This window comes from Cladophialophora immunda (genome assembly GCF_000835495.1).
Source record: "Cladophialophora immunda strain CBS 83496 unplaced genomic scaffold supercont1.3, whole genome shotgun sequence".
NCBI classification, from domain to species: Eukaryota; Fungi; Ascomycota; class Eurotiomycetes; order Chaetothyriales; family Herpotrichiellaceae; genus Cladophialophora; species Cladophialophora immunda.
Genome location: NW_015622543.1, coordinates 5618181 through 5631368, shown reverse-complemented (window position 1 = coordinate 5631368; position 13188 = coordinate 5618181). Strand labels below are relative to the sequence as shown.

Here is a 13188-nt window from a genome sequence, read left to right as displayed (position 1 = left end):
ATGTTCAGGACGCCGTCGACAAGGGCGCAAAGGTTGAAATTGGAGGCACGCCCGGGTCAGGCGACGGATTCTACTACGTGCCTACGGTCCTAAGCGGCGTGACCAAGGACATGCTGGTCGCCAACGACGAGACGTTTGGGCCCTTGGCCCCAATTTTCGGCTTCGAGACGGAAGGCGAGGCTGTCGAATTGGCCAACAACACGGAATTCGGATTAGCAGGGTATTTCTTCTCCAGGGACGTCAACCGCATCATGAGAGTCTCCCAGCAACTTCAGGTCGGTATGGTCGGGGTCAACACTGGGAAGATCTCGGCTGCTGAGGCCCCCTTCGGAGGAGTCAAGGAGAGTGGGTACGGCCGGGAGGGTAGTTTACATGGCATGGACGAATATCAAGTCATCAAGAGCGTGACAATTGGCAACCAGGACAGATAGACCTTAGATATTGTAGGGGATTGAATCTCTCCTTGCCAACATAGACAACCCAAGACTCCCTCTTCATTCTCGCTCTTCTGACAAACGATTACCGTGGCTGTAGCCACTGGGTCAGTCAAATAGCGTATCTCTCACGGCGGCCAGTCGCTGCTTCAGCGCAGTTAAGGCTTAGAGCCAAGGTACTCAAAGAAAAAGCGCAAACTCGTAGATTCAGGTATCGATTACGACTTTGATGACGAGATTCCCGTCTGAATCTTGGGAACTTCCTGCCAAACCGAAGGCGTCCTGGACATTCTCCAAGCCCTTGTGATGGTGGGTGATGATCTCCCTGATATCCGGCTTAACCGACCCCTCCGCGACCTTGGTCATTAGGTCTATCGCTTCTTCGTAGCAGTTGGCATACCTCCAGGTCGACATCAGGTCGACCTCGCGTGCCCCAGCTTCAGATAGCGGCAAGGTGTGGTTCGGGGTGCCCATCCCGACCAACATGACACGGCCCCCGGACTTGGTGGCCTAGAGAGAGATCTTAGTATCGAGCACCATTGGTTATCAGGTCGCGCTCCGGCACTTACATAAATCGAGCTCTGGACGCATGACGGGACTCCTGTACACTCAAAGGTGATTGAGGGCTTTCCCACTGGCCCTCCTTCTGGCCAGTTCTGCGAGGCAATATCTCGAGCAAGGGCTTGTGCATTGGCCATTTCCTCCTCAACGTTGGAGGCTCTTCGTCGGTCCACCACCCACCCCACCTGGGCGAAGCCCTTCTGCAGGGCAAAGTTGACGCGGCGCTTGTCAATGTCACACATGACAATGCGTGCACACCCCTTAGACCGGGCCACTGCGGCACAAAGTAGTCCCACCGCCCCAGCTCCAAAGACGAGACAAGTAGAAGCAGGTGTCACCCCGGCTCGTCGCACCGCATGACAAGCCACGGAAAGCGGTTCAAGCAGAGCGCCGTCGTCGAAGGTCAAGCAATCAGGCAATCTTCGATGGGGTCAGCTACAGCATCTATCAGTGAAAAACAAAGCGTACTGCACTCACCTATGTACCCATTTTGCCGGATGGATGATCCTTTCCTGCAGCGTACCCTGGAAATGTGGGAAGGCGGAACCACTCGATCGGAAACGCAGCTTTGGACAAAGATTGTATCTCCCCTCAACGCAGAGTTCGCATTCTGAACAAGGCACTCCGCACTCGACTGCCACTCTATCCCCCGGTCGCAGGCCGTTCACGGCGGTGCCCACGGCCACAACGTCACCCGCCGACTCATGTCCCAGGCAAAGCGGTTCCTTGACGGTTATGCTTCCATTTCGACCGTGGGCGTAGTAGTGCAGATCTGAGCCGCAGATGGTCGTTGATCGAGGAGCAATTTCCACCTCCTCCGGCCCCAGCTTTCCTATCTCGACTTCCCTCAATTGTAACTGCTTGGGATGAAGGAGGTATTGCCCACGGCTGACCGTTGATGGAAGTCCCATGGTTACAAATAAGTTGACAGGGCAATCGATGTTGGAGAAGCTGTCAAATATGCAGCATGGGTGTGCGAAACAAATGAGAGGATGTTTTGTCAGGAATCGCTTCAATAACGCACTTTGCAAACCGTCACTCTCCTGCAAGGATGAACGGTGGTCACCATCTCTGTTTACGAGAGAATGGGTTAGGTTGCATCCAAAGCCCTTGAAGATGGACTCTCTCGTCGGAAGAGCTTGAGTGTCCCGAGAGTCCGCTTCCGGGATCCATATCCCGTTCCATTTCTCCATCATCTCGGGGCCCATTCGACATTGTTGGTTGATAGCGACCAAGGCTTAGGTTCCATGGTACTGCGTACGCTATGGGTATTCCAAGCGTATACAGAGAACAGGAAAAATTCCACGATAGAAGACACGGCTGCGGTTTGATAGCAATGATATGGGAGTTGCTAATAACAACGCGGAGCACAGCGCTGCGGGATCAGGCTTAGCGGAATAGGGGCGGGTGGGGCTAGTGAGGCTACTTGTTACTTTGCGGCTGCTAATATCAACCTACCTTGACCACCTGATGATACCCTCTTGGTTACAGCAAACACTATCACTATCCAGACCAACAAGCATAATCCAAGCGGAAATTCCTATCGGCTCCGTGATGCTACGATCCACGAACACAATGTCCCCAATCGATTCTGATCCGGTGGAGCCAGGAATCTGGTTTCCGATGGGTCTTGTCGTTACCATCTGCGAGGTCCAACATCATCGGCACTTCAGTCCAGACTCAGCGTATTCCCATATGTGGGCAGAGATTGGCCACTCCTCGGTCTGCAGACATGGATGCCCATTTATCAAGTCTTACTCTCTCCCCTTTCCTCACGCTTCTCAATGAAGCATCTTGAATCGCGGTTTCGGATCGTCCAGACCTTTCTCTACCGACACAATGCATTACAGAGAGACAGCAGGGTCGACTTCTGGCCCAGATGTGCTATCAAAGGGGGCGGATGCCCCCAGTGGGCTCGTTAACACACTTTCCACGGCAATCAAAGAGGATCAGGCTACCTCGTCTGAAACAAACGGAAGGCACCACAGCCTGGACAGCGACGACGATGTCGCGGTTCTGGCGTTGAGAAACCTGATTTTCGACATATGTAATCAGAACGGCGGCGGCCACGGGGGCTCGGCCATTGGCATGAGTGCAATCGGAGTGGCCCTTTACAAGTACATCATGCGATACAACCCTCTGGATTCAGAATGGTTTGACAGGGACCGATTTGTGCTCTCGAATGGTGAGTAAAACGCGGTTCTCGCGGCATGGCTTCCACCTCAGTGGGTTCTAACAATCGCGTCAGGTCACTGCGCCATGTTTCTCTACGCACTCAACCACCTGGTCGGTTTCCCGAATTGGACCATGGACGAGTTGAAAGGCTACGGAAGTGCAAAGACGAACGGATACACGACCATCTGCCACGCCCACCCGGAAATCGAAGTCCCGGGAGTGGAGGTCACGACGGGGCCTTTGGGCCAGGGCATCGCCAACGCGGTTGGACTCGCCATCGCTTCCAAGAACCTCGCGGCCCGGTACAACGAACCTGGCTTGGACGTGGTGAAGTCTCGGATCTACTGCATGACCGGCGACGGCTGTCTGATGGAAGGCGTGGCGCTGGAGGCGATTTCTCTGGCCGGCCACCTGCAACTAGACAACCTCGTCCTGATCTACGACAACAACGCAGTGACCTGTGACGGACCGCTTGACTGGATCAACAGTGAGGACGTGAATGCGAAAATGAGAGCTTGCGGCTGGAAAGTGCTGGAGATCGAGGACGGCAGCTATGATGTCCAACGCATCGTCCAAACGCTGCGGAGCGCAGGGGAACACAGGGGCCAGCCAGTCTTCGTCAATATACGGACAGTCATCGGGATCGGGACGCAGGTCGCGGGCACGGCAAAGGCGCACCACGGCGCCTTCGACGAGCTCAGCGTGCGAAAGTCCAAGGAGCTCGCCGGCCAAGATCCCTCGACCACACATCAAGTGCCTCCCCGCGCGATGTCGTATTTCCGAGAGCGCCAAGCGAACGGAGAAGGCCTGCAAGCGGAATGGAATGCCCTGCTGGACGAATATGCCGCCAAACACCCGAAAAAGGCAGCTGACCTGTCGGAACGGCGACAAGGCGGGCTCGGAAGCCGCTGGGAAGAGGTCCTGGACGGCATCGACTCTGCGCGCTTTCGGGGCCAGGCGACGCGCGACAGCAACGGGGCGGTGATGGAGGCGATGTGGCCGGTGTGCGGCGCGCTGTTCGGCGGCGGCGCCGACCTGGTCACCTCCAACAAGCTCTACTACTCCCGGTCGGACGTGTTCCACCCTCCGGACGGGTTTGCAGGACGGTACATCCGGTACGGGATCCGCGAGCACGCCATGGCGTCGATATCGAACGGCATCGCGGCGTACAGCCCGGGCACGTTCGTCCCGATCACGGCGACCTTCTTCATGTTTTATCTCTACGTGAGTCTTCCACTCCCCCCTTTTCCAAAAAGCTCTTCTGTGGTCTAACCTCCCCCGCGCGCGCGCAGGCCGCTCCAGGCGTCCGCATGGGCGCCCTCAGCCATCTCCAGGCCATCCACTTCGCGACGCACGACTCGTTCGCCGAGGGCCAGAACGGGCCGACGCACCAGCCCGTCGAGCTGGACTCGCTGTACCGCGCGATGCCGAACCTGCAGTACATCCGGCCGTGCGACGCCGAGGAGGTCATCGGGGCGTGGAAGGTGGCGCTGGCGGCGCGGCACACGCCCTCGATGCTGTCGCTGGGCCGCGACCCCGTCGTCACCCCGGTGCCCAACACGGACCGCACCCAGGTTGCGCGCGGCGCCTACGTGATCCACGACTACCCGGGCCCGGACCGCGCGCGCCTCACGCTGGTGAGCTGCGGCACGAACCTGCACTACGCGGTGGCGGCGGCGCGGACGCTCGACGCCCAGGGGATCCCCACGCGGGTGGTCAGCGCGCCGTGCCTGGCCCTCTTCGACGCGCAGGACCAGACGTACCGCGACGCCGTGTTCCCGAGCGGCGACGCCGACGGAGGGGGCGACCCCGTCGTCAGCGTCGAGGAGTACGTGCCCGCCGCGTGGGCCAAGTATGCCACCGCCAGCATCGGCGTGGCCGGCTTCGGCTACTCGGCCTCCAACCCCAGCAACTACGCGCGCTTCGGCCTCGACGACGCCGGCATCGTGCGCCGCGTCAAGGCCTACCTCGCCGACCTGGCGGCCGCGGGCTGCAACGCGCGCATGTACGGCTGGCGAGCGATTTGAGAAATTGAGAAAAGTGCTACTTTCCCAGAAACGGTGGTTTGATGGGTAGCTAGTGGTATTGCGGAGACTTTTCGATGATATCAAATTACAAAATACAGATCCGTCGCGGCATCTTCATGGGGGGTGGTTGGGATGTTGTTGAATCGAAAATAGTCCCGGGCCATTGAATGACCTGAACACATTGAAACACACATTTTGAGAGCCTGAAGCTCGATCAAATTCCGCCCGAAATGCTCTCGCCGTGGATCGTAAGCTGGAATTAAGGGGCATATATTGTACTGTCTCCAACGACGTGGTATCATAACTCACAAGTGCCGACCATCTACACACTCCCACACATTGCTCATTCCCGCACCTCCTGTCCAGACCGCGATCTTCTGGTGCAGATCTTAAACCTCAGGCCTGTTGACCCATTGTAGCCCATCTTCCCGTACTATACAAAACGTGGCTGACCCAAGCCATCGCCAACCCCCGCCCCAAAATTCGTCAACCTTGCTGATTCATATGGCTGGGCAAGTTCCAATCCGCATAGTCGGCGTGCACAAACGCGCGGTCCACCGCCGGCACGCTCTCGAGCACATACTGCAGACTCTCGCTCAGATCGTGACTGTCCCGCAAACTCATATTCTCATCCAGAACAATGTCGACCTCCACATTGAGCTTGTCGCCCGTGTGGTACGCCTGCAGCCCCTGGATGTAGCGGATCGGTTTGGCAAAGCGCATGGCGAGATACAGCAGGACGTTGCGCTGGTCCGCGGTGGCCGAAACCCCACAAAGATTTCGCACATGCTCGACGCTGGTGGTGGTCCAGTTGAAAATGACGTAGAAGGACAAGAACAACCCACCCAAGGCGTCCAGCCACCAGATCTGAAAGTAAAAGCCCACGAGCGGGAAAATGATGGAGAAGATGTTGAAGACGACGTCGGTGGCGGCATCTTGAGCGAGCGCTTGGACAGAACTGTTTTTCACTAGTCGACACCAGAACCAGCAGAAGCCCTTGATGGCGACCGTACTCAGCATGATGGCAATGGCGGGGATACCCAGTTCCACGACGCTGCGGTCGCCCGAAATCAACCGATTGAAACACTCCAGGGCCACTTGGAAGAAGGAAGTGATCATGATGACACTGAAAACGAGGACCCCGACTGGCTCCAATCGTCGTCGACCGATAGGATAAGCGTACTGATCCTGTCGCGAGATGAGTTTCGTAGTGGTCCAGACAATGGCGGTAGACAGAAAATCCAACGCCGCGTCGACAAGAGACGCGAGCACCGAGAGAGATGAGGTCAGGATGATGACCACGATTTTACCCGCCAGCAAGATGATGTTGGCGGCTAGATTGATGTAGATTGCCACGGTTACAATCCGCTCGTTTGAGTCCACGCCCTCGTCAATGTCTTCAAAACTGATTTCCGGAACGGCTGCGTCGGGGATCGCTTCGGCGTCGTCTAATAACAACGGCGTCTCTTCACTGGGGAGCTTGTACAGGTTTTTTGGTGTCCGCTTGAGCTTGGTCTCGGTGGGCGTGTTGGGAGCATTCGGTCCATTTACCGGGGTCATGTTGCCCGAAGGGGGCTCCTCGCAGATGGTGTTCATCGCGCCATTCGAGCGCGGTTGGCTATACTCTTGGATGAGGTTGTGCGGGAGCGACGAATCCAACAGCTTGTCGATGTATAGGTATTGTGTGACCAGAAAATTGTTCCGCTCGTAGTATTTCCGGATGGGTTTCCTCATCTGCTTCAACTCCTCCTCCGTCTTGAAGTACTGGTGCCAGCGGTATCTGGGGTTGCTCTGCCCAATCAGTCGCATACTGCGCACCTGCGGTGTCATGAGGATCTCGGGGCCCATGCTCATCCGTCGCGGGTCTGTTTCCGAGGGCGTGCTGGGGCGCCACCGGCCTGCGGCAATTGCCTCGAAGCTTTCACGAGGACCGTGCTCCTCATCTTCATCGGACCGGTGGCTCGCGACGGAGCCCCTTCGTGTTGCCGGCCGGCGCTGCAGGGTGAGCAGAGATGTGGTTGACCGGCTCTGGATCAGGCTCGGCAGGCGTTGGCCGCGTGTCGATATTGCACTGGGCTCTTCATTGAGCGGGATAAAGTTGGACAGTGCGCCGAGTTGGTAGTGAGGCCGGCGGGGACTCGCGACGTCCATGGTGGCAGAGAGCAGCAGAAACAGAGACAGCTGGCAAAGGCAAGCAAACTCACCCAAATGAGTCTAGAGGAGGCATGTTTGCAGTGTATACGCGTGTAGTTTGCTCGCCCGGGAAGACGGGGAAATGGCTAGTTCACCTGGAGCCGCGGAAGAAGAAAAGTAGTAACAAAGACGTCAGCCAGCCAGCTAGCGAGCCCAGCCAGCCAGTCAGCTTGCGAAAACACCACGCATGCATGCTATCAATTCATTCAGCCACATGTGCTCGCCCCCAACTATCCAAGATTCTGTCAACTTGACAAAATCATTGGGACAGCGCACACGCGTCGATTTCAACACTCTTCATCGTCGTTCATGACACCCTGGCCACGGCCCATCATCATTACAGATTAGATTTATCAAGTACCTAGATATTCTAGCCTCAGTCACACAACTATTTTCCAAATGACCACCCGCTCGTCTTGCTTGCCCCCAACCCAACTCATATGATCCACGGTCGTTGATAGCATTTGGCACATAACCCTTTTGACTCCAGACTGGTGCAAACATCTTTTGATCGTAAATCTTTCGACAGCGGAGACTCATAAACGCCGTCTACGTCAATGATACCCTGGCACATGCACAAATATAGGGCGAAATCTACATTATACGCAAACAAGACAGACTCCAGTCAGCATCACTGAAGCGATTGTCGTCAACACCACCATAGAAAGGCCTGTTCTCGATGCTGCGTTCGATTGGGCTGAATTATCCGAGTGGGTTGATGAGGAGGAGGATGAGCTATCAGAAGTAGACGTTGCCGCGGGCGCACTTGTACCGACCGGGGTTGTAACAGGACGAGCATCGGGGGTGCTAGCAGCCAGTTTAGAGCATGCACTGGCGTTGGGCTTTCGCTGGCCGACCGGTGACCCGATATTGGCAATAACAGCTTGGGAATCTCGGACCACGATATTGGCGCTCCCATCACTGCCAATTTTGACTCTCTCAACAGTGTTATTCACCCTGGTAGCTGTCCCGTCACCGCTCTTCTCGTAGCTGATGCCGTTCCAGGTTGTACCGTGCTTCGCGTCCGCTCCGTCGTTGGTGAGATATGCGAGGTATAACTCCTGTCCTGCAAACTGCTTGGGCAGGGACAAGTTCCACGTAAGACTCGGCTTGTTCGGCTCCGAGACGTTGGCAGGATTCGAGTTGATCAAAACGATTGAGGCCAGGGTACCGGCTTGATAGACCGAATAGGCCGCGATTCGGCCGCCATATGACGCAGGAGGATCTTGAATGATATACCCACCAATCTGGGCCTGGCACGTTGGTCCAATGGTTTGATCAAAGGCAGCGAACGCATAATAGTTCGGTCGCACAAATGGCTGATTGTCATAATATGGGATTGGCTGCCAGGCACTCGCGTTGCTATTGTCCGTCATATGCATCTGAACCGAAGAGATATTGAGGGTAGCTGCATAGAGGAAGAAATTGAGGGACCACAGCGCGGCGCCAAAGACGTCGGTAATGTCACTCAAGCCAATGGGACCGACAACGCCCATCTCTCGCAAAGCATACGGATAGCCCGTGGCTTGCGCTTGCTGGATTTGTGAGACCCACGCGGCGAACTGGTCATTGGTCGTGGAAAGCGTCATGAAATCGTATGCGGTCAGTGGATAGGTCGACACCCCGATGTAATAGTAGTAATCATGCTGGTTCCAGCTGGCAATATACGGTTTCGACGACCCGTTGGCCTTGACGGTAATCCCATACTGGTCCAAGTCCTGGACCTGGAAAGACGTCCCAATGGTCGATGCCGTGGCTCCCGGCTCAAAGAAGTTGCTGGGGAGGTTGTTTGGTTGGAGGACTTGCTCCCAGATAGCACCTGCTCGGTCCAGCCACTCTTGGGTGTAGACTTGCCCGCCCCAGGAGCCAGTGCGGAATCCATTCTGCAGGTACAGATCGGGCTCATTGCCAATCTCAAACGACACCAGATTGACGTCGACCAACCGATTGACAGCCTGTGTAGCCATAGTGGTGATTTGCTTGATGTAGTCGGACTCTGAGTAGGCCAGGTTTAATCCAAAGGTGATGGGTGTATTGCTGGGGAAGCGATTGATCACCTCGAAGAACTTCGGGCCGATGATCATGGAGTCGCTCGCATAGGCTCCCTGCCCGACCGAGTGAGGGTTGGGCTCCCACGCATAGTCATTTTGAGAGCCATCGTAGATGAAATAATCCTGGGTGTTGCCTCCAATGCGCAGATGTGGTGGCGTGCCCGTGTAGTTTGCCAAATTTTCCAACAGATTCTTGGTCAGCTGGTTCTCGTCGCTGCCTCCCGTGAAGGAGAAGAGATTGGAGGACTCGATGCCGAAGCCGGCGAACGAGGGACTGATAATCCCGGAGGCGCCTGAGGTGGGCTGGGCTGTGATGGCAAGGGAGACTGTATTTTGAGCTGCAGTGAGTGTGAACAGGAGCGTGCCCAAGACTGATGACAGGTAACGAGCGGACATGTCGCAGCGAGGGTATAGTATATTCGCATATAAAAAGTTCAGACACCACCGACCTCGGCTTCAACCACTCAAGGACGCCAACGAACGACAACAAACAATCTTGAAGACAACGAGCAGGTCTATGAGAGGCAGAAGCAGCAAAGGGATGGGAAAAAAGACAAGATGTGGTCATCGATCAGAGTGGGCAGCTGGGCCGCCAATGCGGACGCAGAGATCGCGGACAGAGCTGCGCCTGCGATGACAGCAGTGGCAGCAGTGGCAGTAGCTTAACCATGGCTGTTAGGGTGTGGGGGAATGGCATTCAATGGGCATTCCCAGTTTCTGCTTTTCCCCCCACGGATGAAGAAAGAGGACGCGCACACGACGGTGTCTGTGGACGGCACTCAACGGTAATCTCGGGCCAAACTCAGAGAATCGGGGTGGTTGGGATGGTGATTTCGTCATGGGCACCTGGCAAGACTGGCACCACTGGGCCCGTTGCGGCGGACTCTCCTCCTTGTTTCTTAGTCGATTGTCCTAGCGGAGGATAAACAGATCAGCTTGGGCCAACCACGACGCTTGCCTTACAGCGCTATTCCTCAATCCCTCCATCAGCCAGCGGCCAGAGTGCCGACTCTTTATCCACCTCTCCATCCGATGATGCCGTCGAGATCCACGAAGAGGGGACCGGGTGGGTGATGAGAGGCGCAGTGACAACGCAGGTAAAAAAAAGGGGGGAAAGGAGAAAGAGAGTGGAAGACATGCACAACGGCCACTTCTTCGCCGACTAGGACAGAAAGATACGAGGTCTCCGTGCCTATCTGGCAACCGCCGCACGCAGTCATCTTGGTCCATCATCTAGGCGCCCGTTTATGTACAAGTTTGTTCTATTTCTGATACCCAAACGCGGGGTGAAGTTCTGCCACCTTTACCTTACTCACATAGCTCCAGGTCATAAGACACACACACTCACATACCCCTCCCTCCCTAGGTTGACGCCGTTTGTTCCTGGCGGCTGCTTGCGGATGCAAAGTCCGCTCTACCCAATCGAAAGCCAAGGTCCGAGCTCCTACACCTGCTGCTCGTTCGCTGGCGCCCAGGCAGCCTCCCCCTGTTCGCCATGCAGGTAAGACGTGATGTTGCCTAATAAGACCGCAGGCACTACGGCGCAGGGATACGAGACGGAGCAGATACAGGGCACCACAATGCGGCTGTCTTGGGGGTCTTGGGGACATTCCGGCCACAGGACTCGGGCACCTTTCTTCACGGCGGCAGGGGTGCGCAGTGACTTCATGACTCGAACGAACATCTAAAGTAGGGATCGGAATAGCGTGGGTTGTGATAGAAAATATTATCCATTATTAGATAGACACGCAAACGCTAGCTGGTAAGGAAATGGTCCATCGCAGTGTGACCGGGTCGGTCCCTTCCCAGAACTCATCATCATGGGGCTCATTAATGTCCACTCAAGTAACGTACAAAGGCCTGTCACTGGGCCCAGCCGGGCGACTCAGCAAGGCAAAGCGAGAGACTCTTCTTCCCTCCGCAAACGAATGTGTCAAGTTGGGGTATCCACTATTGGTACAGATATGCAAGACTGGGTGTGCTGTTGGTACATGTTGTAGGGAAGTATCGGGCGCAAGTTGTGGGGAATAAAGTGGTGTGTCATGGAATAGATAGGTAGTTCGGCGACATGGATTAGGGGTGGTGGTGGTAGTTGTTGAAAGGATCCGAAGACACTCTTCGTATCTGTAGGCAAGGGCCTCGGTATCCCTGGTTGAGTATTTTGCCAGATTTGGAAATGCGGTAGAATGTGGGCGCGAGGCAGGCTGCCTCCTGCAAGAGTGTTGTGCTTGTGACCGGTGGAGTTGCCAACGCATCGAGCCATGCATAGCCTCTTCTTTGTATGCGCGAACGAATGCTATAATGCCAAGAACTTCCCACATGGAAGGATCTCCGTGGTTTGTAAGACATCTGTTGCTGAACCTCCTCAAAAGGTGGAGAACGCCAGTTGTATTGCATTAGATTGAGGTCCTGCCTGTCATGTGGCTGCCTGACATGTGGACGTAGGCAGGGTGACTCAAGGGCGGAGATATTGAGGTTCAAGGTCGAAATCCATTTCCCGTTGAAGCCAAAAACGCCGGTTTCAGGGTGAAGAGCTTTTGCTCATGCAGCGTGCTTCTTGGGAATTGCTGGAAGAGGTCGATTGGGAGGAGGACCCGGGCAGGGAGGATATTTAGATCCGGCAGGCATTGTGAGGGCTGGGATGGTTGAGCGTCGACGAGTATAGTCGAGGAATGCTTTGTTCCAAGGTATGCAGTAGTGATGGGAAGCTCTTTTGAATGCTTGCCAGCTCGATGATTGAGTCTCTGGGGGCTCAGGTGAAGGGAGCAGGTGATGATGCTTTTTTGACTGAGAAAGATGGGCTTGTGGAAGAGGGAGGATACGAGCCAGGTATTTATTTTTCTGATCCCAGGTAGCCTCACCCCCCGGCCGCACCGAAAATTGTTCCAGAAATGGTGACGCTGACCAGAGTCATCCATGCAACTTTTTAGCGACTCCTTGGCTGTGTGACAGGCTGCCTCTGGGGTGGAGCCCGCTTGAGGCTTGCCGGTGCGGTGGCATGTTCTCGTTTGCAAGATTTTGACACGCAAGATTTCGAGACTCGTCAGGAGGCGCCTCCCCCCCCCTTTGATGCCCCTGGCTTCCACTCTCCAGAAGCGGCCTAGGCGCATATAGGCTCCTCCAGTTTTCTTGACTAGGCCCAGGCGCTAAGTCTCTCAGGCGCGCACACTGACAAAGACCAGGACCCAGCTGACCGGAACAGCCTGGGGTTTCTCGGGCGCGCCTCGCAAGGAGAAGGGGAGATTGTTGTCGCTGTCTCCGCTTGTGTTTGCCCGGAAATCACCAAGCAGATTGTGTGACCCATCCTTCTCCTTGCCCACGCAGGGAACTCGGCATCAGGGACGTTGCTCCCCAGCATTTTCGATGGTCCCTTTGTTTAATAATAATAATAGTGATTTTGCAGTTCCACTTTTGCCTTGCTTCAGAGATAGCGGTGTACAAGTCTGAGGTCAAACTTTCGGGAGAGAAAGTGCAACCGGCCTCGACGACCCGTAACTATATCCCGAAGGGGAAGAGATTGTGCTGCTCTGAGCAGTGAGCATCTCGCACGGTGCCCGCAAGGACTTGGAGGACCTGGTCTTCAGCGGTGTGGGTGTCGTCCTGTGCCGAGTTGCCCTTTAGCCCGAGCACGAGTAATTGCACCAGCTGGGACTGTTGGGAATCCGTACCTGGTTGCTCTCAACTCCTCCCAGCTTTCCGGTTTCACCTTATTGCCGGCAATGGGCTCATTGGCGGCGAGAGAGCAAC

General features: G+C 55.7%; 4 protein-coding genes across 4 annotated transcripts; 1 reads left to right on the top strand and 3 right to left on the bottom strand.

Moving 5' to 3' along the window:
- Nucleotides 1–641: 641 nt before the first annotated feature.
- Nucleotides 642–1906, bottom strand: PV07_06292 (uncharacterized protein; the record flags this gene model as incomplete). Its single annotated transcript, XM_016393251.1, has 3 exons — nucleotides 642–944; nucleotides 1004–1415; nucleotides 1473–1906. 3 exons carry the CDS (start codon nucleotides 1904–1906, stop codon nucleotides 642–644), a joined length of 1149 nt encoding a protein of 382 aa, XP_016250770.1.
- Nucleotides 1907–2582: 676 nt separating this feature from the next.
- PV07_06291 (uncharacterized protein) lies at nucleotides 2583–5197 on the top strand (the record flags this gene model as incomplete). The annotated part of the gene is made up of 3 exons (XM_016393250.1): nucleotides 2583–3180; nucleotides 3244–4394; nucleotides 4463–5197. Exons 1-3 carry the CDS (start codon nucleotides 2835–2837, stop codon nucleotides 5195–5197), a joined length of 2232 nt encoding a protein of 743 aa, XP_016250769.1. The 5' UTR covers nucleotides 2583–2834.
- Nucleotides 5198–5400: 203 nt separating this feature from the next.
- Nucleotides 5401–7454, bottom strand: PV07_06290 (uncharacterized protein). The gene has a single exon (XM_016393249.1). The coding sequence runs from the start codon at nucleotides 7346–7348 to the stop codon at nucleotides 5684–5686; it is 1665 nt and encodes a 554-aa protein (XP_016250768.1). The 5' UTR covers nucleotides 7349–7454; the 3' UTR covers nucleotides 5401–5683.
- A 261-nt stretch (nucleotides 7455–7715) lies between these two features.
- On the bottom strand, nucleotides 7716–10169 carry PV07_06289 (uncharacterized protein). Its single transcript, XM_016393248.1, has one exon. It carries the CDS (start codon nucleotides 9835–9837, stop codon nucleotides 7990–7992), a length of 1848 nt encoding a protein of 615 aa, XP_016250767.1. The 5' UTR covers nucleotides 9838–10169; the 3' UTR covers nucleotides 7716–7989.
- Nucleotides 10170–13188: the final 3019 nt, after the last annotated feature.

What these genes read in the sequence shown, in the direction of transcription:
- PV07_06290 (XM_016393249.1), bottom strand. Translation starts at nt 7,348, where the DNA reads ATGGACGTCGCGAGTCCCCGCCGGCCTCACTACCAACTCGGCGCACTG.
- PV07_06289 (XM_016393248.1), bottom strand. Translation starts at nt 9,837, where the DNA reads ATGTCCGCTCGTTACCTGTCATCAGTCTTGGGCACGCTCCTGTTCACA.